The sequence below is a fragment of the Oenanthe melanoleuca genome, linkage group LGE22 (assembly GCF_029582105.1).
Source record: "Oenanthe melanoleuca isolate GR-GAL-2019-014 linkage group LGE22, OMel1.0, whole genome shotgun sequence".
Lineage (NCBI taxonomy): Eukaryota > Metazoa > Chordata > Aves > Passeriformes > Muscicapidae > Oenanthe > Oenanthe melanoleuca.
This window is the reverse complement of record NC_079363.1, coordinates 2,119,698-2,145,128: the sequence shown is the minus strand read 5'-3', so window position 1 is coordinate 2,145,128 and position 25,431 is coordinate 2,119,698. Positions and strand designations below refer to the sequence as shown.

Below are 25,431 nucleotides of genomic sequence, written 5' to 3'. Positions count from 1 at the left end.
TGGGTGCTGGGTGCTGGGTGCTGGTGCTGTCCCCAAACGGGGCACGGGAGAACCTCGGGGGTCAGGGAGTGCCACCCCTGGCAGGGACATGTCCTGCTCAGTGTCCCTGCTGAGTGTCCCTGAGTGTCCCTGCTCAGTGTCTGTCCTGGTTTGAAGGACACCTCAGCCCCCTCCATCCCCCCCCTCAGACCCTCCATCTCAGACCCCTCCATCCCTCTCAGACCCTCCATTCCCATCTCAGACCCTCCATCCCTCTCAGACCCCTCCATCCCACTCAGACCCCTCCATCCCCATCTCAGACCCCTCCATTCCCATCTCAGCCCCCTCCATCCCCCCTCTCAGACCCCTCCATGCCCCCTCTCAGACCCCTCCATCCCTCTCAGACCCTCCATCCCTCTGCAGCACCAGAGCTGTGTGTGGGCAGCTGCACCAGCAGCCATCTGCCTCCTTTGCACCCTCATTTTGCTCAGGAGCAGGTCTGTTCCCTGAGAAACAAGGCCAGGAAGAGAGTTTATTTAGCAGCAGCTTCCTGCCTTTTCCAGATCCCTGTGAACTGGAAATTCAGAACTTTTTCCTTTTATTCCCTGCCCAGCCAGGAGCTGCTGCTGCATTCCCAGGGCTCAGCAGCTGCAAGCTGCAGGTGGCAAGGAGGCAGCAGAGGTGGAATTCCATGTTCCATGAAGTGAGGGGGAGGATTTCAGTGTGTCCTGACTCCCTGCATTCCCAGTTTGCCCAGTCCCTGCTGTCAGTGGCCCATTTGCTGTGCCAATCCCCATTCCCACCTTTGCTCCATCTTTCCTGACACACATTTTGTGTTACATCCGTGTCATTTTTGTTTCCTCTCTGCCCAGCTCGGTGCCACCCACTCCCCTGAGTGCTCTGAACTTGCCCAAGCCCTGTCTGTCACCATCACTGGTGGCTGCCACCCCCTCACTGCTCCCAGCAGCTGATTCATTCATCCCACAAGGAATCCTCTGGAAAGCAGCAGTGCCCAAATCTTCCCCCAGTTCTGCATGTCCTGGAGGCTCCTGGTGGGGATGGAAGCTGAAACAGGAGGGGGCAGCTGATAAATGTCAGATCTGTGGCTCTGACTTGTCTTTTCTGGGAAAATCTGACCAGATTCCCCGTGTGATGCTGGAATTACATTGCAGCACGATGGGAAAAGATCCTGTTATCCTTCTTAAATTTGGCTGAGGTGTTTGGCTTGGGGGGAAAAGCTTGTTAGAGGGTGGGTGGTGCAAAGGGAATGAGCTGTACAAAAGCTGCTGCTGTGTTTGAGTGTGGTGTGTGCAGTTCCTGTGCTGCCTCCTCCCTCCCTCCCTTCCCCAAATCTGCTCCAGATCCTTTTGGAATATTTAAACCCCCGGCCTGGCCACGAGCCTGGAGCAGTTTCCTACAGTGTGGAGTGTTTTGGGGTGGGGAGAGGCAGAGTTTGTCACCTTCTACCTCCTACAAATGAGACACATCAGGCAAAGTGTTGCCTTTTCCCTTCCTGACCTAATTCCTGTTGGAGCAGCGTGGGATTCCCTGCTGGGGCTGCTCACCCTGTGCAGCATCAGCTCTGCTGCATCTCAGCCTGCAGCTGCAGGGTTGATGCTTTCCCTGCTCCTTTTCCTCATCAATTTTCTGGGATATTTCCCACTTAAGCCCTGAGTCCAGGAACTTTTCCCTTTCCTGCTGAGGTGGCCTCGTGTGTCAGTCCTGCCCACTGGAGCTGACATTTTCCAGCTCCTGCCCTCCATATCTTCAAAAATTTGTTCAAACCCCCCTAAGAATCCATGGGATGGAGGCAGCTCACTGCATTCTCCTGCTTGCTGTGTCTGGAACCAATTCCAGTGACTGCAGAAATGTCAGACACAGATTAAAGGGGAACAGTGCAGGAATATCAGCTGTTCCTGTGCAGGGTTGGGAGTCAATAAATCTCTGTGAGTTCTGCCTCTGTTTCAGCCACATTCTGCCAAAGGAATGGAGAAGTTGTTGTTAAACAGATGTTTTCTGGTACCAGGAGTTTTGTTGGAGCCTTGCTCTGATTTAGGCTCCTCTTTTTGGGAATTGTCTCTCCAAAGCAGTTTCTTGGTGCCACATCCCTCCACAGCCACGTGGAGCTGGTTGAGTCCTTGCTCAGACTCTGAGACCTGCTCTGAGTGACTGGAATCATAAAATCCTGGAATGGTTTGGGTTGGAAAAGGCCTGAAAGCTCATCCAGTTCCAGCCCTGCCATGGCAGGGACACCTCCCACCATCCCAGGCTGCTCCAAGCCCTGTCCAGCCTGGCCTTGGATATTTTCAGGAATCCAGGGGCAGCCACAGCTTCTCTGGAAAATCCATTCCAGGTCCTCATCACCCTCACAGGGAGGAATTCCTTCCAAAATCCCTCCTATCCCTGTGGCACTGGGCAGCCATTCCCTGTGTCCTGTCCCTGTAGGGGCAGGGCTGATGTTTTGATTCCAGATTATCAATTAGGAATTCAGATTTAATTTGATGAGCAGCTCCTGGTTGAGGCTCTCAGCACACCCTGCCCAGGCTCCACTCTAATCCAGAGGTGCTTCCATGAGCTGCCTGCTCCTTGCTAATCAAAGAGAAGCAATTAAATACAACTTTATCAGGAATTCTTGTCTTAATGTGTAATTTGAGTCCCACTTGTCCTGAGCTATCTGACCAGCAGGAGATATCAGGGTTACCTTATCTCACAGAGCATGTTTGGAGTACAAGGCTGTTTCTCACTGATTCCAGAGAGAACTGGTCTGGGATTTGAGGAAATGCAGATTTTTGGTGGTGGTTTGCCCTGGGGCAGAGCACAGCTCTGGTTGCTGGGATTTATTTCACCTGGGTGATGTTTGCTGGTTCAGAGCTGCCTCAGTCTCTGTCCATCACTCACCTAAGGATCTGTGTTCCACCACAGGGATTTATCCAAAATCCAGGTGGGAGCTGCTCCCAGGCTGGAGTGGGGGCTCAGTTTGGATTTATCCAAAATCCTGCTGGGAGCCATGGAGCTGCTCCCAGGCTTTAGTGGGGGGGCTCAGTTTGGATTTATCCAAAATCCAGGTAGGAGCTGCTCCTAGGCTGGAGTGTGGGCTCAGTTTGGATTTACCCAAAATCCAGGTGGGGTCCAAAGGAGCTCCAGCTGCAGGAGTTTGTGTCCAAGAGCAGCTTTGTTAATTTGTTCATTTGTGTGCACCCCCTGTCCTGTCCCCTGACCTGACCTGACCTGTCCCTTGTCCTGTCCCTTGTCCTGTCCCTTGTCCTGTTCCTTGTCCTGTTCCTTGTCCTGTCCTGTCCCTTGTCCTGTTCCCTGTCCTGTCCCTTGTACTCTCCCTTGTCCTGTCCTGTCCCCTGTCCTGTCCTGACTTGACCTGTCCCTTGTCCTGTCCCTTGTCCTGACCTGTCCCCCTCCCCTGTACTGTCCTGCCCTCCCCTGTCCTCTCCCCTCCTGTCCCTCTCTCCTGTCCCCTCCTGTCCCTGTCCCTGTCCCTGTCCCTGTCCCTGTCCCTGTCCCTGCTGCAGGTGCCCCTCTCTGCGCCGCAGGACTCTGAAGATGTCCAACAGCAGCACAGCGCAGGAGTCCCTGGAAATTATGAAGGAATCAGAAAAAAAAGTGCTTGAGGAATCTGTGAACAAAACCAAATATGTGTCCAGGTCACCCAGCAAGGAGGAGGAGAAGGAGGGAGGGGAGGAGCTCAGCGTGCGCCAGGAGTCCCAGGTGGGTGACACGATTCTTTAATTCCTGCCTTGGCTTGGGAATTCTTTAATTTCTGCACTCTCAGCCAGGATAAAAACACAAAGGAGATCAATTTTCTCATCTTCAGGCTTGGGGTATTTATTTAATTTTATGTAAAGTATGGAGAGTTCTGCAACACTTCAAGAAACCAGCTGAAAATGAGGAAAATGATTAGTTACAAGGACTCTTTATTTCTATTTTTTTATAAAGGTATAAAGTGCTTTATAAAAAGTATATTATTTATAATAATATATTAGAATTACGATATAATATAATATTATGTAATTTATATAAGTATATAAATAATATAAACAATATAAATAATATAACTAATAGGATACAATACAAAATATAATATAATATAATATAATATAATATAATATAATATAATATAATATAATATAATATAATATAATATAATATAATATAATATAATATAATATAATATAATATAATATAATATAATATAATATAATATAATATATAATATAGGAATTTAGATCTTCCCAGGAGGAATTTGGGCATTCCCAGGAGGAATTCCCCAGGGACACCACCCTGTTCAAGCTGCTCCCTTTCCTCTTTAGCTGAATCTGTCCTGCTCAGAGTGACTGAAATATTCCCTGAGCCTGGCACTGGAAAATGTGAAATATTCCCTGGGGGACACTGGTGCTCTGTGCCAGGTTCTGGTGCCAGGGCTGTCACTTCCCTCTCCCTCCTTTCTTTGATCTGAGGATGAGTTAATGACTTCATGTCAGGTGAAGGCATCCAGGGAGAGCTTGGTTTAAAGTTCTGCTTAAAATAGGCTGGGAATGTTTTGGGGTTTCATTTTAGAAATGAGGAGAAGCTCTCAAGCATCATTTGGGTGCTGGGATTGATTCCTGCTCTGCTTTCCTGTGCACATCTGCCAGATGTGCTCACAGCTGTGATTTACCAAAATATGAGTGGTGCTCTAATAGTGATACTCAACAAAAAACTCTCTGACAATTTAAAGTTAAAATGTGTGTGTTTATTCAGGTAATTCTCTAATAGACACTGCAAAATCACAGAGTTTATTTATTAGCAAAGGATTCAAACAAATCCATATTGATAATAACAGCCCCTCCCATCCCCCTGTCCTGTAATAATTACCTGGAATGGCTGTTAAGCATTGATTGGCTTCTTAAATTAAGTCTGGGGTCGTTTTTGTGGGGAGGGGTCTTACAAGGAGGAAGTAAGGGGAGTTTTCCTCACCCTGAACTCTTGACCTTTTCTAATAAATGATTTCTGGGACAGTCCAGTTGTGCAGAGAATGAGTTTCTGCTTGCACTGTCTGTGTTTCTCACTAGTTCCATCTTTTCCCATAAGCAAACATAAATGTCAGACAATCAATTATTTAAGTTTCAGATAACTACTCCCTTCTAACTTTGAATTATTTTCAGCAAGGTAACTCAAATCCTCATTTTCTAAGATGAGAGTTTCACCTGCAGCTTTGCAGGGAGAGCCTGACCAGGCACTTTGGGATGGAGTGTGGGAGATTTCTGGGCTTCAGAGCAGCAGCAGCTCTGACCCCTCTGTGTGTCCCCCTGTCCTGGTGTGAAGGACAGATGTCTGCCAATAAAGGCAGAAATGGAGAATGTAAAACTCCTCCCTCCAAATTATTTTAATTTGGAAATTAAGGGGCTCTCAGGCAAAGATATGGGAAATAGGAATAACAGTTCTTTACTAGGAAAATTCAAATAGCAATGCAGTATTACACAGAACAATCCCAAACCCTGCCAGAGTCAGAATCCAAGCTGACACCCGTCAGTCAGTCAGGGTGTTGGCACAGTCCCATTCAATGGTGGCTGCATCCTCCTGCAGTGGCAGATGTGGTTCAGCTGGAGCAGTGCTCCTGGAGAAGGTGCAGTTTCCTCTGAAGCTCCAGGGATGATGTGGAAAGGTCTGGCTTTCCTCTGGAATGCAGTGGGAAGATGGATAACTTGCTGTCCCAAATCTCAGTTTTTCTCTGGGTAGGAAAGGCTTGGCTCCTCCCCTGGCTGGAGCATCTCCCAGTGGGATGATGGAATTTTATCAGTCATGCCCTGGGACTCACTGGCCATGAACAGGAGATATCTCCTGGAGGGAGGATGGGCTGTGGGAAGATAAAGATGATTGCCCAGCTGGTTTAAAGATGCCCATTAGCAGATAATATGTGCCAGGAGATCAGGGTCACTGCCCCAGCTGAGTTAACAGCTGGTGACAGAATCCACATTTCTGCCACATCACCCCAGCACTCCCAGCCATGCAGAATTCCAGGTTTCACTCCTTTTCCTCCCTTTTCTCTTTCCACAGAAGCGAACGTCGAGCCACGGCCACGCCAGGAAAAGAGCCAAGGTAGGAGCTCTGCTGCCCCCCCAAATTCCTGTGGGTTGCTCTGAGCTGAGCCCTGAGCCCAGCCTGGTTCCTCCTGAGCCTTCCCTGCCTCTGGCAGCCCCGTGCAGCAGGTGAGGTTCAGGACAGGGATTTATTCCCCTGTGCTGCAGCACCAGCACTCATTTAAAACAGGATAAAGGCTGGAATTGCTCTGTCTGCAAGTCGGAGGGCAGGAATTAAGGCAAGGAATTTCCCACCTAAAATCTGGTTTAAAGGCAGAAGGAATTAATTGTTCAGGGATTCCAAGTCATGTTATCTCTGTACACTGAGAGGAATATCCCTCTTATTGAGCAGTTTAATTGGGAATGGCTGCTCAAGTGCCTTGGGAATGCAGCTGCAGGAATCCAGGTGTGAGTTTTGGCTGAGGTGTTGTAACCATTCCCTTTTTTTTTTTGTTTTGTTTTTTACCTTTTTCAGTCTAACTCAAAGCTCAAACTGGTCAGGAGTTTGGCTGTGTGTGAGGAATCCTCGGGTCCCTTTGTGGATGGGCTGCTGGAGTCTCAGGTAAGCCCAGAATGAGACAAATTTGGGAGTGTGGAAACCCAGGAAATCCATAATTGGCTAGAAATGATCCATGTCTTGCTGTTCTGTGCCTTGGGGGACCAAAAGATTCCCACAAGAGCTGGTTGAGACCTTCCTGGGGTGCTTTTCTCAGCCCCTGGCTGTGGCTCAGGAATGTCTCTTATTTCACCCAGGACATCATCCAGCTGCATGTGAGCTGCCCCTCGGACAAGGAGGAGGAGAAATCCACAAAAGATGGGGTGGAGAAAGAGGAAAAGGAGAAGAATAAAGAAAAAACCCCAAGGAAGATGCTGTCTCGAGGTCAGGTGCTGCTTTGAACGGGGCAGGTGTTGCACAGATGTTGCACAGATGTTGCACAGATGTTGCACAGATGTTGCACAGGTGTTGCACAGGTGCTTGGCTGGCTCTGCTGCTGCTGTGCAGGACTGTGGGGTTGATAACAGGGAATCCTGGAATGGTTTGGGTGGGAAGGGAGCTTGAAGCTCATCCAGTCCCAGGGTGCTCCAACTTTCCCTTTTCCCTTTTCCCTTTTCCCTTTTCCCTTTTCCCTTTTCCCTTTTCCCTTTTCCCTTTTCCCTTTTCCCTTTTCCCTTTTCCCTTTCCCTCCTCTTTCCCTTCTCTTTCCCTTGTCTCTTTCCTCCCTTTTTTTTTTTTTTTTTCCTTCTTCTATTTCCCTTTCTTCCCTCTGTGCTGTCTCAGTGCTTTACTAATTTGTTCTGCTGCCATTATTGGGTTTTTTTTTTTGTTTTTTTTTTTTTTCAGATTCCAGCCAGGAATACACAGACTCCACTGGAATAGATTTACATGAATTTTTAGTAAATACACTGAAAAAAAACCCACGGTAGGTTCTGGTCAGTAAAACAATTCCCTGAGGGGTTTGTGGCCATTGCTGTGTCCTGGGGGATTGCAGCACCTGCAAATGTTTTTGTGTTTTCCTCTTCAGAATTCCAAGAATTACCAGAGCTGGGATGATGTAGAAACTAAAAGCACATCTGTAATTTTATATCCTATTTAATTCCAAACATGGAAAAGAGAGAAGGACAAATCATTTGTTTGAATGCAAAGAAATAATTTTGATTGCTTTAAACTCTTTGCTATAAATGGTTGTCAAGTGCCAGTCTGTAAAGGATCTGCTGCAGGAACAATCAGTGGGATTGAGGGAAAGGCTGGCAGGGGAATGGCACTTCCAGCAGGGCAGGGATTCAGCCTCTCCAAACAAGCACTGTTAGCAAAACAACCTTAAATAGGAAAAAATCTGTTGTTCAATTAAAAATCATTCTGTTCAAATGTGGAATCAGGTGTTGCCTGCTCCTGAGGAGAGGGGAGGCTGTTCCACTCTCCCTAAAGTGACTTTTTAAATTTTATTTTATTTTTCCTGACAGGGATAGAATGATGCTGCTGAAGTTGGAACAGGAGATTCTGGAGTTCATCAGTGATAACAAGTGAGTGATGATGGAGCAGAAGGTTTGTCATGGGGAATTTGGGAGAGGGGGGAGATGCTGAGGAGACTTCTCTGAACACCCTGGCCTGTCTGACTGCTTGGATCTCCAACCCTGCCCCTTTCCCAGCAACCAGTTCAAGAAGTTCCCCCAGATGACCTCGTACCACCGGATGCTGCTGCACCGGGTCGCTGCTTATTTTGGGATGGATCACAACGTGGATCAGACTGGCAAGGCTGTGATCATCAACAAGACCAGTAACACACGAATGTGAGCTCCCTTCTTCCCTTCTCCCCTTTTCCTCCTTCCTCCTTTTTCCCCCTTTTCCCTTCTTCTCGTTTTTCCCTTTCCTCCTTTTCCCCCCTTTCTCCCCTTTCCTCTTTTCCCTTTTTCTCCTTTTCCCCTTTTCCCCCTTCCTCCTTTTCCCCCTTTTCCATTTTCCCTCTTTTCCTTTCTTCTCCTTTCTTCTCCTTTCTTCTCCTTTCTTCTCCTTTCTTCTCCTTTCTTCTCCTTTCCTTTCTTTTCCTTTCTTCTCCTTTCCTTTCTTCTCCTTTCTTTTCTTCTCCTTTCTTTTCTTTTCCTTTCTTTTCTTTTCCTTTCTTTTCTTTTCCGTTCTTTTCCCTTTTTTCCCTTTTTCTCCCCTTTCTCCCCTTTTCCCTCCCTTTTCTCCTCTTCCACTCCTTTCCCATTTTTCCCCCTTTTGCATTTCCCCCCCTTTCCTCTTTCCCCTTTTCCCCTTTTTTCCCGTTTTCCTTTTTTCCTCTTTTTCCCCTTTTCCCTCCCTTTTTTTCCCTTTTTTCCTCTTTCTTCCCTTTCTCCCTTCCCCACACCCCAGGAATTCTCTATAGCAGGATGAGTTCCACACCACTTTTTTTTTTTTTTTTTTTTTTTTTTTTTTTTTTTTTTGCCTCATTAAAAAAATCTTCCAGAGATCCTTCTCTAGAAGAACCAGAACCATGGAATGAAAGAATAAGAAAGAATCCTTTCCTTCCATCCCTCCAGAGCTGAAATTTCACACAACAAACATCTTGGCACATTCTGGGTGTATTTTTTCCCTGCTAAAAAGTGCTGGTTTTCTTGCAGCCCTGAGCAGAGATTCTCTGAGCACATCAAGGATGAGAAGAATGCAGAATTCCCCCAGAGGTTTATCCTGAAACGAGATGACACCAGCATGGATCGGGATGATAACCAGGTGAGGGTGGCAGTGAGGCCTTTGGGAAACCCAGATGTGACTTTTCACAAGGCAAGAACAACTCCAGAATTCTCTTGGGTTTCCTGAAATAACATTTAATAAAAGCTCCCAGCTCACCCAAGCAGCAGCATCTGAATTTCATGAAAATTTTCCAATTCCTGTGGAAATGGGTGAAGAATTGCTGTGGGTTTTATGGGTGCACTTCTCCATACCCTGGAATCAGCTGGGGCTGGGCCAGGTTTTAGGGTGGAGCCTTTCCCAAGGTTTCTTTGGGAACAGCCCTCAGTATTCCCTGAGTGTTGTTTCCCCTCTCTCTTCCTGGGGCTTGCAGTGACTTCTGCCCTTCCCCAGGGGTCTCAGGGCCTTGCAGCTCCCATCTTCCCAAAATCCTGGAATGGTTTGGGTTGGAAAAGGCCTGAAAGCTCATCCAGTTCCAGCCCAGGGACACCTCCCACCATCCCAGGCTGCTCCAAGCCCTGTCCAGCCTGACCTTGGATATTTTCAGGAATCCAGGGGCAGCCACAGCTTCTCTGGAAAATCCATTCCAGGTCCTCATCACCCTCACAGGGAGGAATTCCTTCCAAAATCCCTCCTATCCCTGTGGCACTGGGCAGCCATTCCCTGTGTCCTGTCCCTGTAGGGGCAGGGCTGATGTTTTGATTCCAGGTGATCAATTAGGAATTCAGATTTAATTTGATGAGCAGCTCCTGGTTGAGGCTCTCAGGCCAGGGATGGGGCACCCCCAGCTTCTCTGGGCACCCTGTTCCTCCCCACCCTCACAAGGAGGAATTTTCCCATCTAAACCCAGAGCTGTCCTGTCTGTGGGGCTGTTCCTGAGTTCCAGTCAGGATCAGAAGCTGCTCCTTGCAGCCAATCCCAGTTTTTGGTTTCCCTGTGGTGGCACTCAGGGCTGTGACTGCACAGGGAGCACAGAATCCAGGGGGAAGCAGGAGCTCTAAAAAGTGACTTTTAGCTTTTCCCCCTTTTCTGTTGGTGATATTCCTGATCTCAGGCAGAGCTCAGGCAGGTGGTTGTGCTGGGGAATGCCCAGGAATGAACACCCTGGCACCTCTGGCAGCTCCATCCCTGAGCCTGGTGTCCCCAAGGTCTGTCTGGAGGCAGAGGCTGGATCCAGACTCCACATCAACCAATCCCCCCCAAAATTCCCAGCAGCTGACTGCTCCTGCTGGCAACTGCTGACCCCTGAGCTGTGTTTGTCCCTTCAGATCAGACTCCCCTTGCAGGATGGGAGGAGGAGCAAATCCATAGAAGAGCGGGAGGAGGAGTACCAGCGGGTCAGGGAGCGGATTTTTGCACGAGAGGTGAGTTTGGATCCCTCACCTGCCAGGATCCTCCTGCAGCTTGGGGCCAGAAGGTGGCTCTGAAAGTGCCAAGAGGTCAGACCTTGTCATTGCCTTCTTACCAATTACTCTGAATTTTGGGGATGTGCCAGTGAATTCCAGCTCCCAGCAAAGATATCTGAGATTCTGGGGTGGAGCAGCCACATCTCCAATCTGCTCCTTCCCTAAAACTTCAGGCAAGAATGGATGCAGAGCTGTTCCTTGCTGCCCAAAACATGATGAGTTTATGCAGTGGCATTTTTGGGGTGAGCACAAAACCATTTCCTGCCCCAAAGGAAGCAGCAGCTGCAGCTCCCAGTTTGCTCCCAGTGCTGCAGCTTCCACCTCCTGACCCAGCAGGGCAGGGCTCTGCCTTTCCTGGAGGGATTTGGGCATTCCCAGAAGGAATTTGGGCACCCCCAGGAGGAATTTAGATCTTTCTAGGAGGAATTTGGGGCATTTCCAAAAGGAATCTAGGCATTCCCAGGAGGAATTTGGGCATTCCTAGAAGGAGTTTAGATCCTCCCAGGGGGAATTTGGGCATTCCCAGGAGGAATTTTGGCAGGGTGTTTATTGTCTGTCTCTGCAGTGTCCAGCTTGGTTGTTGCTTCCCAAAATCCCTGCTCAGTGCTTGGAGCAGTGTCCCACACTCACATCTGGCCCAGAGGCTGCTCTGGGGCACTCCCAGCTGGAATCAGCTCCAAATTCTGCATTGAGGAGATGAAACCCCATAAATCCCATTTGTGTGCTCTGATTGCCACCTGGTCAAAGCTGCAGAGCTCAGATTTGGGAGGTCCCAGGGGTCTGGGAGGGTCTGGGTGGAATCCCCAGGGAGCTGCAGGAGGTTCAGCCCCACCCCTGGAACCACCTGGATTTGTTCTGAGTTGCTGAATCTCTTTTTTTCTCTCCTGCCCATCTCTGTTCCTGCTCCCAGGCTGGCCAGAATGGATTCCTCACAGACAGCAGGTGAGTGCTGCCCCTGGGCTGTCCCCAAAACCCCCAAATTGTGCTTTTCCCTCACCAGAATCTCCACAGAATGCTTGTAGCTCTCACTGACACAGGCAGGTTTGTGGGGATCTCCTGTGTTGCCTGATCCCAAATTAATCCTCATATTCCATATATTAATATATTCTATATATTCATATATTTCATATATTTCATATATTTCATATATTCCATATATTTAATATATTCATATATGAATCCACATTTCTGCCACATCAACCAACACACCCAGCAATGCAGAATTCCAGGTTAAACTCATTTAACACATGACCCATTAACAGGAGATATCCCCACAGAGATTAAAAAATCACTGCCCCAGGAGGTTTTAACACCTGGCCCATTAACAGGAGATATCTCCTGGAGGAAGGGTGGATCATGGAAAAGGTAAAGATGATTGCCCAGCTGGTTTTTAACACATGACCCATTAACAGGAGATATCTCCACAGAGATAAGGATCACTGCTTCACCTGGTTTAACACCTGGCCCATTAACAGGAGATATCTCCTGGAGGGAGGATGGGCTGTGGGAAAGATAAAGATGATTGCCCAGCTGGTTTAAAGATGCCCATTAGCAGATAATATTTGCAAGGAGATCAGGGTTACTGCCCCAGCTATCTTCAATAGATGGTGACAGAATTCACATTTCTGCCACACCCCAGCTCAGGCAGCAGCCCTGAGCCCAGTTTGAGCCTGTGCTCTCTGCAGGGGCCCCAGGGAGGGGCTGAGAGCCCCGGGCAGCCGCCAGAGCAGCACTGAGAGCGAGCTGAAGGCGCTGGAGCCGCGGCCCTGGAGCAGCACGGACTCGGAGGGCTCCAGCCGCAGCCTGAGGCCACCTGTCACCAAGGCCAGCAGCTTCAGTGGCATCTCCATCCTCACCAGGGGGGACAGCATCGGCAGCAGCAAGGGCAGCACGGCCAGCAGGGGCTCTCGGGCAGGTAGGGCTGCACCAGGGAGGGGTTGGGCTGAGGAGCTGGGGCTCATTCCCTGCCAAAGGACTCCTGGAAGGGTTTGGGGTGAGGGATTGGGACCAAGGGACATCTGACAGGGTTTGGGGTGAGGAACTGGGGCTCATTCTTTGCCAAAGGACATCTGACAGGGTTTGGGGTGAGGAGCTGGGGCTCATTCTTTGCCAAAGGACATCTGACAGGGTTTGGGGTGAGGAACTGGGGCCAAAGGACACCTGACAGGATTTGGACTCAAGAACTGGAGACAAAGAACTCCTGACAAGGTTTGGGCTCAAGAACTGGAGTCTAAGGACACTTGAAAGGGGTTGGGTTGGAGAATTGGGGCTCATTCCCTGCTAAATGGCACCTGACAGGGTTTGGAGTGAGGAACTGGAGCCAGAGGACACCTGGAAGGGTTTGGGGTGAGGGACTGGTGCCAAAGGGCACCTGACAGGTTTTGGGATGAGGAATTGGGGCTCATTCACTGCCAAAGGACACGTGACAGGTTTTGGGTTGGGAACTGGGGCTTGTGCTGCTCTGGTTGAAACAGGGCCTGGGTGGCACCAGGATCTCAGTGCCCTGGTGTGGATGTGCCACCTGGTTGTGCCACCTGGTTCATCACCACTTGCTCAGAACTCACCACCACCTTTCCCATCCCTTCAGCAGAGTTACCTGGGGCAAAGGACACAGTTTGCTCCCAGCTCAGATTCCCAGCTTGTGCTGTTTTCTCTCCTCTGCTGTGCCCCAAGTTGTGCTGCCATTCCCTTCTGCTCCCAAAATCTCTCCCACCCCTGAGGATGCTCAGGATGAACCTCCTGGCTCTGTGTTTTGCTTTCCAAAGAGGAAAAGTCTCACCCACCAGCCAAGCAGTTACCTTGTCAAGGGCTCTGTAATTGGGATCTGCCCACAATGTTCTCTCAGTGATTCACTGAACTGCTCAGCAAACAGCAGCCTTGAGCTCCAGAGCTGCTGGGAGCCAAGAGCATTTGGCTGAAGGCAAAGGGAATTAGGAACCCAAGTGTCTCTGCTGCCTCAGCTCAGTCCTTCCCCATCCATCAGAGCACAGGGGATGTTCCCTGGGCTGTCACAGTGTTCTGTGACTTCCCAAGGGATGTAGGTGCTGGGTGGGCACAGGGAGGAGCAGGATCTTTGATTTTCAAGCAGCTTGAAACACCTGGAAGGTGTTTGTGGAGGAGGCAGCCCAGGTTTTAGTCCCATTTAATCCCAGGACAGGTGTTGTCTCACTGTGCTCTGTTCCCACTGGTCAGCAGCAGGTCCCAAACCCTTGGAATCAGCATTTTTATGGGCAGGAGAGGCAGGTTGGTGCTTGCAGGCAATAACAAGAATCTTTCCTGGCTGGATCCAGCACCCAGCCTGGCTTTGAGGCCACACCTTCATCTCCCAGCTCAGAGGTGCCCACGGTGCTCCTGGGGTCCTGCTCCCTTCCCAGTCCTGTGCCACCTCCAGCACTGATTCAGGGAGTGCTGGGAGCACTGGGAGATCTGTCCCAGCATGTGCTGAGCAGAGAGAGAGAAGCTGCCTCTTGGCTCTTCCTGTAATTTCCCCTCCAGGTCCCCCCTGGGATCAGAACAGTCACTTTCCAGGCTTTATGTAATGGCAAGTGATTAAAAACATCTTGGGAGAAAGGGAAGAAAAATTGCAAAGGAATTGTCACTTGAAAAAACACAAAACCCACCTTTTTTTATATCCTCATGTTTATTCCATGGGGGTGGGAGTGCTTGGGACTCTGGGGCTCTTTTCCCACCCAGTCCCTGAGCAGCTGGCAGTGGAATTATTCCCTCCTTGGCTGCTGACAGAGCTCCTCAGCAGAATCCCTGGAGAGCAGCTGTGGAAATGTGGGAGATCAGAGGCAGAATTGGTTAAACAGCAGCTACTGGGCATTGAGCAATGGTTGCACAACCCTTTTATTTCAGAAAGTGAGACTGGAATACTGAGGAGACACTTCCCAGCTGGGTGCCAGCATTGTGCCTTTCTGCCATGGGGAGGGATTGCTTTCAGCCCTTTGCTTTCCTAACCCTGCCATCTCCCAGCCTGTTCCTGGGAGAAGAGGGGCTCTGTGAGGCTGTGGAGTGGAATCTCACTCTGCTGCTCCCTGCTTTTGGGATCCCAAAAACCCCTGGTTTGGGTGAAGAGGCTGCATCAGGACTGCCAGGATGAGCTCTGGAGGCTCAGTGTGTGCACCTGGCCATGGACAGACAGGAGGGAGCTCCAACCCACTGGAGAGAGACAAGCTCAGCCTGTTTGTCCCCCTGGGAGCTGCAGTGGGACAGGACTCCTTGGTGGCCCAGCCCTCCATGGCTCTCTGTGTTGCAGGTTTGGTGCTGGGTGCCCCTGAGGCTTGCAGCCAGCCCCCATCCTCGCAGCCCAGCCGTGGCCTCCTGCCCTGCTCGGCCCCACAGCCGCCCCCCCAGGCCCCTGGGCTGCCCCCAGCCCAGCAGCAGCCAGCCATGAGCAGCCCCATCATGTCCCAGGTGAGTCCCACAGCCCAGAGCAACCCTGGGCTTCTCTGCCTTTGGGGGTTCCCACGTTTGTGGCAGAGCAGGGGAAGGTTTGGCTTTGCTGTGCCCTGAGTGGTTGTGTGGGTATCCCAGCTCTGCTCCCCTGGAAAAGGCTCCACAGCCCTTGGGTGGGTGGCAAACTGGGACCAGTTCCCCTCAGGAGCATCCTGAATGGGTGTTGTTGGATTTGAGCTCCCCAGACCTGGAGCAAGGCTGGGTGTGTTCTCTGAGCTGAATCCAAGGGATGTTCCATGTCCCAGGAACCCATGGGAAGCACCCATGGGTGACATTCCTGGGTTTTTGTTCTGCTCCTCAGGCTGTGACCTGTCCTGCTGCAGGAGTGGGGATGGGGTGGGAACATCCCAGTGTGGGGTTTGGGGGGCAATCCATGTGTATGGGGGTATCCCTGGCACCTTCCTGTCCCTGCTGGATCTCAGCCTGCCCAGGGGCTCCTCTGGCATCACCTTGGGCTCACTCTGCAGCAAAGAGCTCCTGGAGTTACACTGGAGGGGTTCAAGATCAGCAGGGCAGGGACAATCATCCCATGAAAAGCTGGGCCAGGTTTTCTTCTGAGGTCCCTTCCAACCTTCCATGATTCTCAGTGTTTTCACCAGACTGGACTGAGAGGGGGGAAGAACCTCCTGGAAAAGTTTTTATTGCTGCAGGTGACAGGAGCAGCTCCTTGCTGGCTGTAGGAGGGGGGAGCTGGCACTTCTTGGGGTGGTTCCAGGGCTGTGGATCTGCTTGTGGAGGATTCTGGCCCTCAAGGAATGAGCTGTCCCCTCTGGGGTGTCAATCTGGAGCTGGACAGCACAGTCCTGGCTGGGATCTCATGCAGGATCACTGGGATGTGCTGGGCTTGAGGTCCTGGAAAAACTGATTTCAGGTGTTTGACTGTTGAAGGGTCTGGAAATGCACAGTCCCATGTCCTTGTCCCTTCTGTGCCACCAAAGGTCAAATGAAAGGATCAAACCCCCATCACTGGGTCAGTGCCCAAAGCACAGCATGTGGGTTTAGGGGCTGTCACACACTGCTCCAGGTGACAGAGTTGGGGTCCCTGTGGAAGGTGAGTGTGCAGGGATGGCCAGGGAGAGCTGTAGGGAGTGCTGGAACCAGGAGGGACACGAGGGCTGTGCTGCTGCCCTGGGGAACTTGTGTCACCCTTCCTGCCAGGCAGGAGCTGCTCTGGGGCAGTCACTCCTCCCCAGCTCCTCAGAGCCTCAGCTGGGCTGTGTCTGATGGGATGGATGCTGCCCTGGAATGGTTTCTGTGCTTCCCAACCCCCTGCAACACCCCTCTGTTTGCAGTTGGCTCACTTGACTAACCTTGTTGTTCCTTCTTTCTCTCCTTCCTTCCTTTTCCTTCCTTTTCCTTCCTTTTCCTTCCTTTTCCTTCCTTTTCCTTCCTTTTCCTTCCTTTTCCTTCCTTTTCCTTCCTTTTCCTTCCTTTTCCTTCCTTTTCCATCCTCCTCCTTCCTCCTCCTTCCTCCTCCTTCCTCCTCCTTCCTCCTCCTTCCTCCTCCTTCCTCCTCCTTCCTCCTCCTTCCTCCTCCTTCCTTCTCCTTCCTTCTCCTTCCTTCTACTCCTCCTCTCTTTCCCCTTTCCCCTTTCCCCTTTCCCCTTTCCCCATTCCCCATTCCCCTTTCCTTTTTCCCCTTTTCCCTTTCCCCTTTCCCCTTTCCCCTTTCCCCATTCCTTTTCCCATTCCCTTTCTCCCTCTCCCCTTTCCCTTTTCCCCTTTTTCCTTTCCCCATTCCTTTTCCCATTCCCTTTCTCCCTCTCCCTCCTTCCCCCCTCTCCCCTCTCTGCCCGTAGCCGCTCCCGGCGCTCCAGCCCGTTCCGTACTCTCCAAGCTCCTGCCCCCAAGTCCTCTTGCCAGTCTCTCCACCCCAGCAGTACAACCTGGTACAAACCCCAGTTCCTCTTCTGCACTGTCTGTTGTGCTCTGTGCTGTGTTTGTGTTGTGTGAGCTTGTGCTGATCAGGTATGTCCTGGACACCACCCCCCGGGGCTGGGATTCAGGGGTCACCCCTGCTGGAGAGGTGGTTTTGGAAAGAGCCAAGTGCCAGCCCAGAGCTCCCCAGCAATGCCTGAGGGCTCAGCCAAGCCCCTGTGTTGTGTGCACGGGGGTCTGTGGGGAATGGTGTCCCCCCCGTGGGCTGAGCCCCCCCTGCCTGCGTGGGACCCCTCAGCTCGCATGTCCCCCTGCCCTGCTCTGCCTCTGTGCCTCATGTCTGGGGGCTTTTTGGGAGGAGCTCTGCATCTCCCAGCAGAGCTGTGTCCTGCCTGCTGTGCCTCCATCCATCCATCCTCCCCTGTCCCACCCAGGCCGACGAGCTCAGCAGCCCCTTTGGGCAGATCAGCCTCAGCAGGCAGGGCTCCACCGAGGCTCCAGATCCCTCCTCGGCGATGTTCCAGTCGTCCCTCATCTCCCAGCACCCTCAGCAGCCAGGATTCATCATGGCGAGCCCTGGGCAGCCCATCCCCACCTCCAGCTACTCGGCCTCGGGGCACACGGCCCCCACCCAGCAGGTGCTGCAGCCCCAGGGCTACATTCAGCCTCCCCAGCAAGTAAGGACACCAGGGGACATCCCCAGAGCTGCCAGGCCAGGGGCTGCTGGGGACTGGGACCCTTTTGGTTTTTTTTTTTTCTGTTGCCCCATGCATGGAGTCTCACACTCCTCAGTTAGGCACAGGATGATCCCGTGTCCCTCTGAGCTCTTCCTTTGGGGCTCCTTCCTGGAATCCCTGGGCCACTCCTGGCTCTCAGCAGTGAGGGAGGGACAGGGCTGACACCTCTAAGCTCTCTTTGGGGTCCTGCAGGGCTTTAGGACCTCTAGGATTGTCCCCTGAGCTCTTGCACTACTGTGCTGGGAAAGGCTTGGAGGAGGATGAGGCTGGGAGGCGTAGGAAGGGCTCCCCGAGGAGCCAGAGCCAAAGCCCTGGGTGGTTCCCTTCAGCAGCAGCCAGGCCAGGTGAGAGAGAAAACTGGTCCTGGGGGATCAGCTTTCTTAGTCCTGCTCCCTGCTGTGTCCTCACCCCTGGGTTTTCTTGCCTCTGCTAGATTCAGGTTTCTTACTTCCCCCCCGGGCAGTACCCGAGCTCCAGCCAGCAATACCGACCCCTCAGTCACCCAGTGGCCTACAGCTCCCAGCGCCCCCAGCAGCTCCCCCAGCAGTCCCAGCAGCCAGGTAAGGGGTGCACAGGGGGCAGGGGCAGCTTTTCCCTTTCCTGGGCTCCAGAGATCTCCCATCTGCTGTCTGGGGCCAGGTTGCTCTTGCCAGTCTCCCACTCTTTGCTGGAGCCCCTCTTGGCTGGGGAGCTGGGGTTCCTCTGTCTGCAGAGGCTGTTCTGTCCTTCCCCCCTTCCTCTGAGCTTGCTGGGGGAGGGCATGGGGTGGGTTTAAGCTTCCAGGGCAATTTAAAGCTTCTCTTTGGTGTGTTTGCATCTGCTCTAAGGGAAACCCTTTCCCCACTCTAGCAGGAGGCCAGACCCTAAATCCTAAATCTGGGGCTGTTTCCTGTGTCCCTGTGGGAAGCTGCTCCACTGAACCCCTGTTCTGGCAGGTTTACAGCCAATGATGTCCAACCAGCAGCAAACATACCAAGGTGTGGTGGGGGTGCAGCAGGCACAGCCCCCCGGGCTCCTCAACAGCCAGAGGAACAACATGGGGGGCCAGCTGCAGAACGTGATGGGGGTGCAGCAGGCACAGCCCCCCGGGCTCCTCAGCAACCAGAGGAACAACATGGGGGGCCAGATGCAAGGTCTGATGGTCCAGTACACACCACTGCCTTCCTACCAGGTGGGCACAAGCTGCTGCTGCCCAGGGTGGGGGGCTGGGAGGGACCCTGGCTGGGCAGGATGAGCCCTGCTCCTGTCCCCGGAAGTGGGGATTGGTACCAGGGTGTGCCTGGGGAGGGCACACCCATGTGGGGATCTGTGGGACACACCTGGGGGGGATAAGGATGCCCTGGGCTGTAAGAAAAAACAAAGCTGGAATTTCTTCACCCTGTTCCCTGTTACTGCTTTCCTCCCTGGCAGGTTCCCATGGCCAGTGAGTCCCAGAACGTGGTCCAGCAGCCCTTCCAGCAGCCTGTGCTTGTGCCAGCCAGCCAGTCTGTGCAGGGGGGGCTCCAGGCTGGAGGGGTCCCCATCTACTACAGTGTCATCCCCACTGCCCAGCAGAATGGCACCAGGTAAAGCTGCAGCAGAGATGGGGGGCTGTGCCCACAGTGGGGGGCTTGGGGTGTCCAGCAGGGCCAGGAGTCAGCCCTGATGGTCCCTGTGGGTTCCTGTGTCCTTGTGGGTTCCTTCCAGTTTGAGAGATTGCATGGTTCTCTTTGGTGGTTCATGGTGATCCTGTGATGGTGTTTGGTGGTTCCATGGTGGCTCCTGTGATGGTGTTTGGTGGTTCCATGGTGGTTCCTGTGATGGTGTTTGGTGGTTCATGGTGATCCTGTGATGGTGTTTGGTGGTTCCATGGTGGTCCTGTGATGGTGTTTGGTGGTTCATGATGATCCTGTGATGGTGTTTGGTTGTTCATGGTGGTCCTGTGATGGTGTTTGGTGGTTCATGATGATCCTGTGATGGTGTTTGGTGGTTCATGGTGGTCCTGTGATGGTGTTTGGTGGTTCATGGTGGCTCCTGTGATGGTGTTTGGTGGTTCATGCTGACTCCTGTGATGGTGTTTGGTGGTTCATGGTGGTCCATGCATGGTGCTCTTTGGTGGTTCATGGTGATCCTGTGATGGTGTTTGGTGGTTCCATGTGGTCCTGTGATGGTGTTTGGTGGTTCATGGTGGTTCATGCTGATCCTGTGATGGTGTTTGGTGGTTCATGGTGATTCATGGTGGTCCTGTGATGGTGTTTGGTGGTTCATGGTGGTTCCAGGAGGATCCTGTCAGTGGGGAGCACCCTGCTCCTGTGCCTGGAGCTGGGTGGGTACCACAAGTGCTGCTCCTCCCTGAGCTTTTCAATTCCTGGCTCTCTTGGTCAGACTTCCTGGCCACCAACATGCCAAGCTCCTGTATGCCCAGCCCTTTCCAGAGGCTCCTGTGTGTTCAATAAATCTAATATAACTGGGAATAACCTGTGCAGATGTCCTGGCTCTTCCTCCCCATCCCCATCCTCACCTGAGCCCTCTCTCTCCACAGCCCATCCGTGGGGTTCCTGCAGCCTCCTGGCTCTGAGCAGTACCAGATGCCACAGTCCCCAGCACCCTGCAGCCCCCCCCAGATGCAGCAGCAGTATTCAGGTACCAGGGGCCACAGGAGGGCTGGCATTGACCCCACAGGTGGCATCATGGTTTGTGGAGCAGCCACTTCCCAGCCAAGTCTGGCAGCTTCTGTGCAAGGGCTTTGTTTGGGAATGATCAGGGTGTGGCACTGACATCTCCCTGCTGTGGGGGCAGTGGGCTGGAGGGAGCTGTGGGGCTGTGGGTTGGTAGGAACAGGAGGAGCTGCAGGTGGGAGCTTGGGGATTCCTGCTGGGACTGAGTGAGCTGGTGCAGAAACTGCACTGGGAAGATGGAGGACTGGAGCTGGTGAGTGCAGGATCTGAGGAGTTCTGTGCCTGGATCAGTACCTGGGTCTGTGCCTGGATCAGTACCTGGGTCTGTGCCTGGGTCTGTGCCTGGGTCTGTACCTGGATCAGTACCTGGGTCTGTACCTGGGTCTGTGCCTGGATCAGTACCTGGATCAGTACCTGGGTCTGTGCCTGGGTCTGTGCCTGGGTCTGTACCTGGATCAGTACCTGGAGCTTTGTGGAGCTGCCATCCATCAGCTTGGCCCAGTGCTCCCATTTCTCCTGGATTAAACACCAGCATTCCCATGTAACCTTTGCTATCAGAGGGGAATCCCCAGAGGGTCCTGGTGGGTTTTTCCAGCCTGTGAAAGTCATGAGTGGCAGAGGGGAAGGTCCAGAGTGGGACTGCAGTGGCAGGGACAGGCAGGTGCTCTGTGTCCCACAGCTGTGTGTCTGTCCCCAGGGGTGTCCCCCTCAGGCCCTGGTGTGGTGGTGATGCAGCTGAATGTCCCCAACGGCCCCCAGGCCCCCCAGAACCCCCCCGTGGTGCAGTGGAGCCACTGTAAGTACTACAGCCTGGAGCAGCGGGGGCAGAAACCAGGAGAGCTCTACAGCCCTGACAGCAGTGCTCAGGTACTGGGGGGGCTGGCAGGGGTCTGGGGGTGGTGACAGGCACGGGGGGTGTCTGACAGTGTCACTGTCCCCCCAGGCCAGCACTCAGCTGAGCAGCCCCATCACGTCCCCCACGCAGTCCCCGACGCCGTCGCCCATCACCAACCTGAGCAGCGTGTGCCCGGGGCTGAGCCCCCTCCCCGTCCTCACACAGTTCCCCCGGCCCATGGGGCCAGCACAAGGTAAGGGGAGGGGTCTGGGGACCCCCAGCAGCGCTGGGACCCCCCTGGCATCCCATAAACCTGAGCTCCTCTGCAGGTGACGGCAGGTACTCGCTGCTGGGCCAACCTCTGCAGTACAACCTGTCCCTGTGTCCCCCACCTCTGCTGCACAACCAGCCCAGCTACACAGGACACCAGGTACAGCCAGCCCAGCATCCTTCCCAGTGCCCTTGAGGTGACACAGGGTCCTGAGGTGACACAGGGTCCCCTGAGGTGACACAGGGTCCCCTGAGGTGACACAGTGCCCCCTGAGGTGACACAGGGTCCCTGAGGTGACACAGGGTCCCCTGAGGTGACACAGTGCCTTGAGGTGACACAGTGCCCCCTGAGGTGACACAGTGCTCCTGAGGTGACACACTGTCCCTGAGGTGACACACTGTCCCTGAGGTGACACAGTGCCCTGAGGTGACACAGGGTCCCTGAGGTGACACAGTGCTCCTGAAGTGACACAGTGCCCTGAGGTGACACAGGGTCCTGAGGTGACACAGGGTCCCTGAGGTGACACAGTGCCTTGAGGTGACACAGTGCCCCCTGAGGTGACACAGGGTCCCTGAGGTGACACAGGGTCCTGAGGTGACACACTGTCCCTGAGGTGACACACTGTCCCTGAGGTGACACAGTGCCCTGAGGTGACACAGGGTCCCTGAGGTGACACAGGGTCCTGAGGTGACACAGTGCCCCCTGAGGTGACACACTGTCCCTGAGGTGACACAGTGCCCTGAGGTGACACAGGGTCCCTGAGGTGACACACTGTCCCTGAGGTGACACAGTGCCCTGAGGTGACACAGGGTCCTGAGGTGACACAGTGCCCCCTGAGGTGACACTGTCCCTTGAGGTGACACACTGTCCCTGAGGTGACACAGTGCTCCTGAGGTGACACAGTGCCCCCTGAGGTGACACAGGGTCCTGAGGTGACACAGTGCCCCCTGAGGTGACACACTGTCCCTGAGGTGACACAGGGCCCCCTGAGGTGACACAGTGCCCCTGAGGTGACACAGTGCCCCCTGAGGTGACACAGGGTCCTGAGGTGACACACTGTCCCTGAGGTGACACAGGGCCCCCCTTGCTCTCCCTCCAGGGCCAGGCTGGAATGAAACACGGCAACAGGAGCAAGAGACAAGCCCTGAAATCAGCGTCCACCGACCTGGGGACAAGTGACGTAGGCAAGTGACCCCCTGGAGCCCCCTTTGCTCCCTGCTGTCCCCACAAATGGGTGTTGGGGACTCCAGGTGCCATCCCTGGTCTCACCAGCATCCCATGAGCCCCATGCTGGTTCTGGGGAGTGGTTCCTGCCCGTCCCTCCTCCCCACACCCACAGACACCCCCAGCCCAGGTGAGTCCTGGGGTGCAGCAGATCCTGCTGTGCCCTGGGGGTGAGCAGGGAGTAAAACCCCCGAGGAGAACACTGGGTGCTGTTCCTGCCTCTCAGAGGGTGGAAAAGTGGCAGTTTATTCCTCTTTATCAGCAGAATGTGTGTCCAGACTGAGATCTCATTCCCAGGTCACTCTTCCCATCCCTGCTGCCCTTTCCCAGGGGCTCTGGGGGTTCAGTGACTCATCTGTGACATTTGGGATCTCCCAGGGTGGCTCTGGGGGTTCAGTGAATCATTTCTCTGCCCATGTTCCCAAGGGAGGGACCCACAGCCCTCACTGACCCTCTGGGGGCCTCAGCCTTGTCCCTTGTGTCCCCTCAGTGTCACCAGCAGCTGCTGGCTGGGGCCCTTTAAGAGCTGCCTGTCCCCCAGCCCTGGCATGGTCCCTACGTGCCACGTTAATATTAGCAAAGAATCCCTGCAGCAGCTCTGCTGAGCCTGGAGCCCTGCAGGGCTGGGGCCAGGAGCTGCAGAGATTTGGGGGGCATGGGGCAGGAATAGGGGAGAAACAGGAGCTGCAGAGATTTGGGGAGCACAGGGCTGGAATAGGAAAGAACCAGGAGCTGCAGAGAGATTTGGGGGCCATGGGGCAAGGGCCAGGAGCTGCAGAGGGGTTTGGGAAGCACAGGGTTGAAGCCAGGAGCTGCAGAGAGATTTGGGGGTTTTGGGGCAGGAATAAGGGAGAACCAGGAGCTGCAGAGATTTGGGACCACAGGGCTGGAATAGGAAAGAACCAGGAGCTGCAGAGGGGTTTGGGGAGCACAGGGCTGGAGCCAGGAGCTGCAGAGATTTGGGACCACAGGGCTGGAATAGGAAAGAACCAGGAGCTGCAGAGAGATTTGGGGGCCATGGGGCAGGAATAGGGGAGAACCAGGAACTGCAGAAGTGTTTCGCCACTGGGCAGGGACAAAAGTCAGAGCCAGGAGCTGCAGAGAGATTTGAAAATCACTGGGCAGGCACCATTAGCTGCAGAGGGGTGTGGGGAGCACAGGGCTGGAGTAGGAAAGAACCAGGAGCTGCAGAGGGTCTGGGTACCAGCAGGCAGGACACAGCCCGTGCCACCATCCTCCGTGGGTGCAGCCATTCTCCCTCCCGGGTCAGGATGGGAGCCTGGGGTTGGCTCCAGTCCTGGTACTGAGGTTTGGGACAGGAAACCAGGGCAGAGCCAGCAAGACTTGGTGTCCCTGAGCTGTGGGACGCTGGGAAATCAAACCAACATCTCCTGCGTGTGTGGGCACAGGAAGGGACTGGGATGGGGCATTGCAGGGAGCAGGTGGGGCTGCTTCGGAGGGGAAGGGATTGCTTGGAAGAATAGATTGTTTGGCAGCTCCAGCCCGGGGCCAGGGCGGCTCCGCTGACAGCGGCTCCTTCCCCGCAGTGCTGGGCCGGGTGCTGGAGGTGACAGACCTGCCCGAGGGCATCACACGGACAGAGGCTGACAAGCTCTTCACCCAGCTCGCCATGGCCGGTGCCAAAATCCAGTGGCTCAAAGAGACTCAGGGGCGCCGCGGGGACGGGGGCGGCGGCGGGGACAACAGCGGGAGCGCCGAGAACGGCCGGCACGGCGACCTGGCTGCCTTATACACCATCGTGGCCGTGTTCCCCAGCCCCCTGGCGGCCCAGAACGCCTCCCTCCGCCTCAACAACTCCCTCAGCCGCTTCAAGCTGCGCGTGGCCAAAAAGAACTACGACCTGCGGGTGCTGGAGCGGGCCAGCTCCCAGTAGGGCTCCCGTGGCATCCCCCGGGCCTCCTCTCCTCCCACCTTCCCTTCCTCTCACCCTCCTTCCTTGATATATTTATATGAACATAATTAAGAGACGAGAAGTTGATTTTTTTTTTTTTTTTTAATTATTATTATTTTTTTGGAGTGACTCCCGTGCCCGCCCCCCCTGCCCTGTGTCTCTGGTTTTGTTTAAGCACTGTGTTGGACCGCACATACAGGTGTTGATTGGTATGTTCACTGCACATTTTATTTAATCGGATTATTATTTTGCTGGGGGGGGGGAGTGGGGAGGGGAATTTTTTTGTTTTGTTTTGTTTTATTTTATTTGGGGGGTTGTTTTTAAATAAAAAAAAAAAAAAAGGAAAATTGTCCATCACTTGAATGTAACTTCCCATTTTGTCAGTGCCAGGGATGTGCTGCCTCAGTGGGGTGAGGGGACACTGGCAGGGATGATCTGCCCAGTCCTGCCCCTGAGCTTGGCATGTCCAAGGGCTGCAAGCCCAAACTGGGATCCCAGGCTGGGATCAGAGCATTTGGATTGGGGCTGCACTCCCCTGACAGATGTTGACAGCCTGGCCTGTTCCCAGCTGCCAGCCCCATCCAGCTGGGGAATTCCAGGGCAGGAATGAGGGTGAGGAGTAGCCCCAGCTGTGTGTGCCCTGCCAGGAAATTTTCAGTATTCCTGCTGACAGGAGCAGCACCTGGGGCTGGCAGTGCAGGTGGGGACAGGATTTGGGGTGGCACAGCCAGAGCCTCTGGCATAGTGGGATGATGCTCCCAACCTTCCTGAGCAGGTGCAGCTGGACAGGTAAGAGCTGCCAGGAAAGGGGGGGCTCCAACCCCAGGCTTGTGC

General features: G+C 53.5%; 1 protein-coding gene across 5 annotated transcripts in view; it reads left to right on the top strand.

Annotated features, from left to right (window-relative positions):
* R3HDM2 (R3H domain containing 2) overlaps window positions 1–24,919 on the top strand; it is a 39,327-nt gene extending 14,408 nt beyond the window's left edge. For 2 of the 5 annotated variants that reach the window (XM_056514947.1, XM_056514946.1), the window contains exons 2-23: window positions 3,504–3,699; window positions 6,028–6,069; window positions 6,526–6,612; window positions 6,804–6,930; window positions 7,393–7,471; window positions 8,013–8,072; window positions 8,199–8,339; window positions 9,153–9,261; window positions 10,488–10,583; window positions 11,536–11,567; window positions 12,311–12,540; window positions 14,884–15,041; window positions 17,396–17,638; window positions 18,132–18,258; window positions 18,634–18,869; window positions 19,109–19,263; window positions 20,220–20,320; window positions 21,053–21,222; window positions 21,299–21,443; window positions 21,520–21,620; window positions 22,561–22,645; window positions 24,233–24,913. In XM_056514947.1, the coding sequence (XP_056370922.1) occupies window positions 3,535–3,699; window positions 6,028–6,069; window positions 6,526–6,612; window positions 6,804–6,930; window positions 7,393–7,471; window positions 8,013–8,072; window positions 8,199–8,339; window positions 9,153–9,261; window positions 10,488–10,583; window positions 11,536–11,567; window positions 12,311–12,540; window positions 14,884–15,041; window positions 17,396–17,638; window positions 18,132–18,258; window positions 18,634–18,869; window positions 19,109–19,263; window positions 20,220–20,320; window positions 21,053–21,222; window positions 21,299–21,443; window positions 21,520–21,620; window positions 22,561–22,645; window positions 24,233–24,579 (3,036 nt within the window). In that variant the 5' untranslated portion in view covers window positions 3,504–3,534 and the 3' untranslated portion in view covers window positions 24,580–24,913. Of the gene's footprint in view, window positions 1–3,503; window positions 3,700–6,027; window positions 6,070–6,525; window positions 6,613–6,803; window positions 6,931–7,392; window positions 7,472–8,012; window positions 8,073–8,198; window positions 8,340–9,152; window positions 9,262–10,487; window positions 10,584–11,535; window positions 11,568–12,310; window positions 12,541–14,883; window positions 15,042–16,882; window positions 16,973–17,395; window positions 17,639–18,131; window positions 18,259–18,633; window positions 18,870–19,108; window positions 19,264–20,219; window positions 20,321–21,052; window positions 21,223–21,298; window positions 21,444–21,519; window positions 21,621–22,560; window positions 22,646–24,232 lie in introns of all 5 variants that reach the window. The other 3 variants (XM_056514948.1, XM_056514943.1, XM_056514945.1) reach the window with 3 other exon arrangements.
* Window positions 24,920–25,431: the final 512 nt, after the last annotated feature.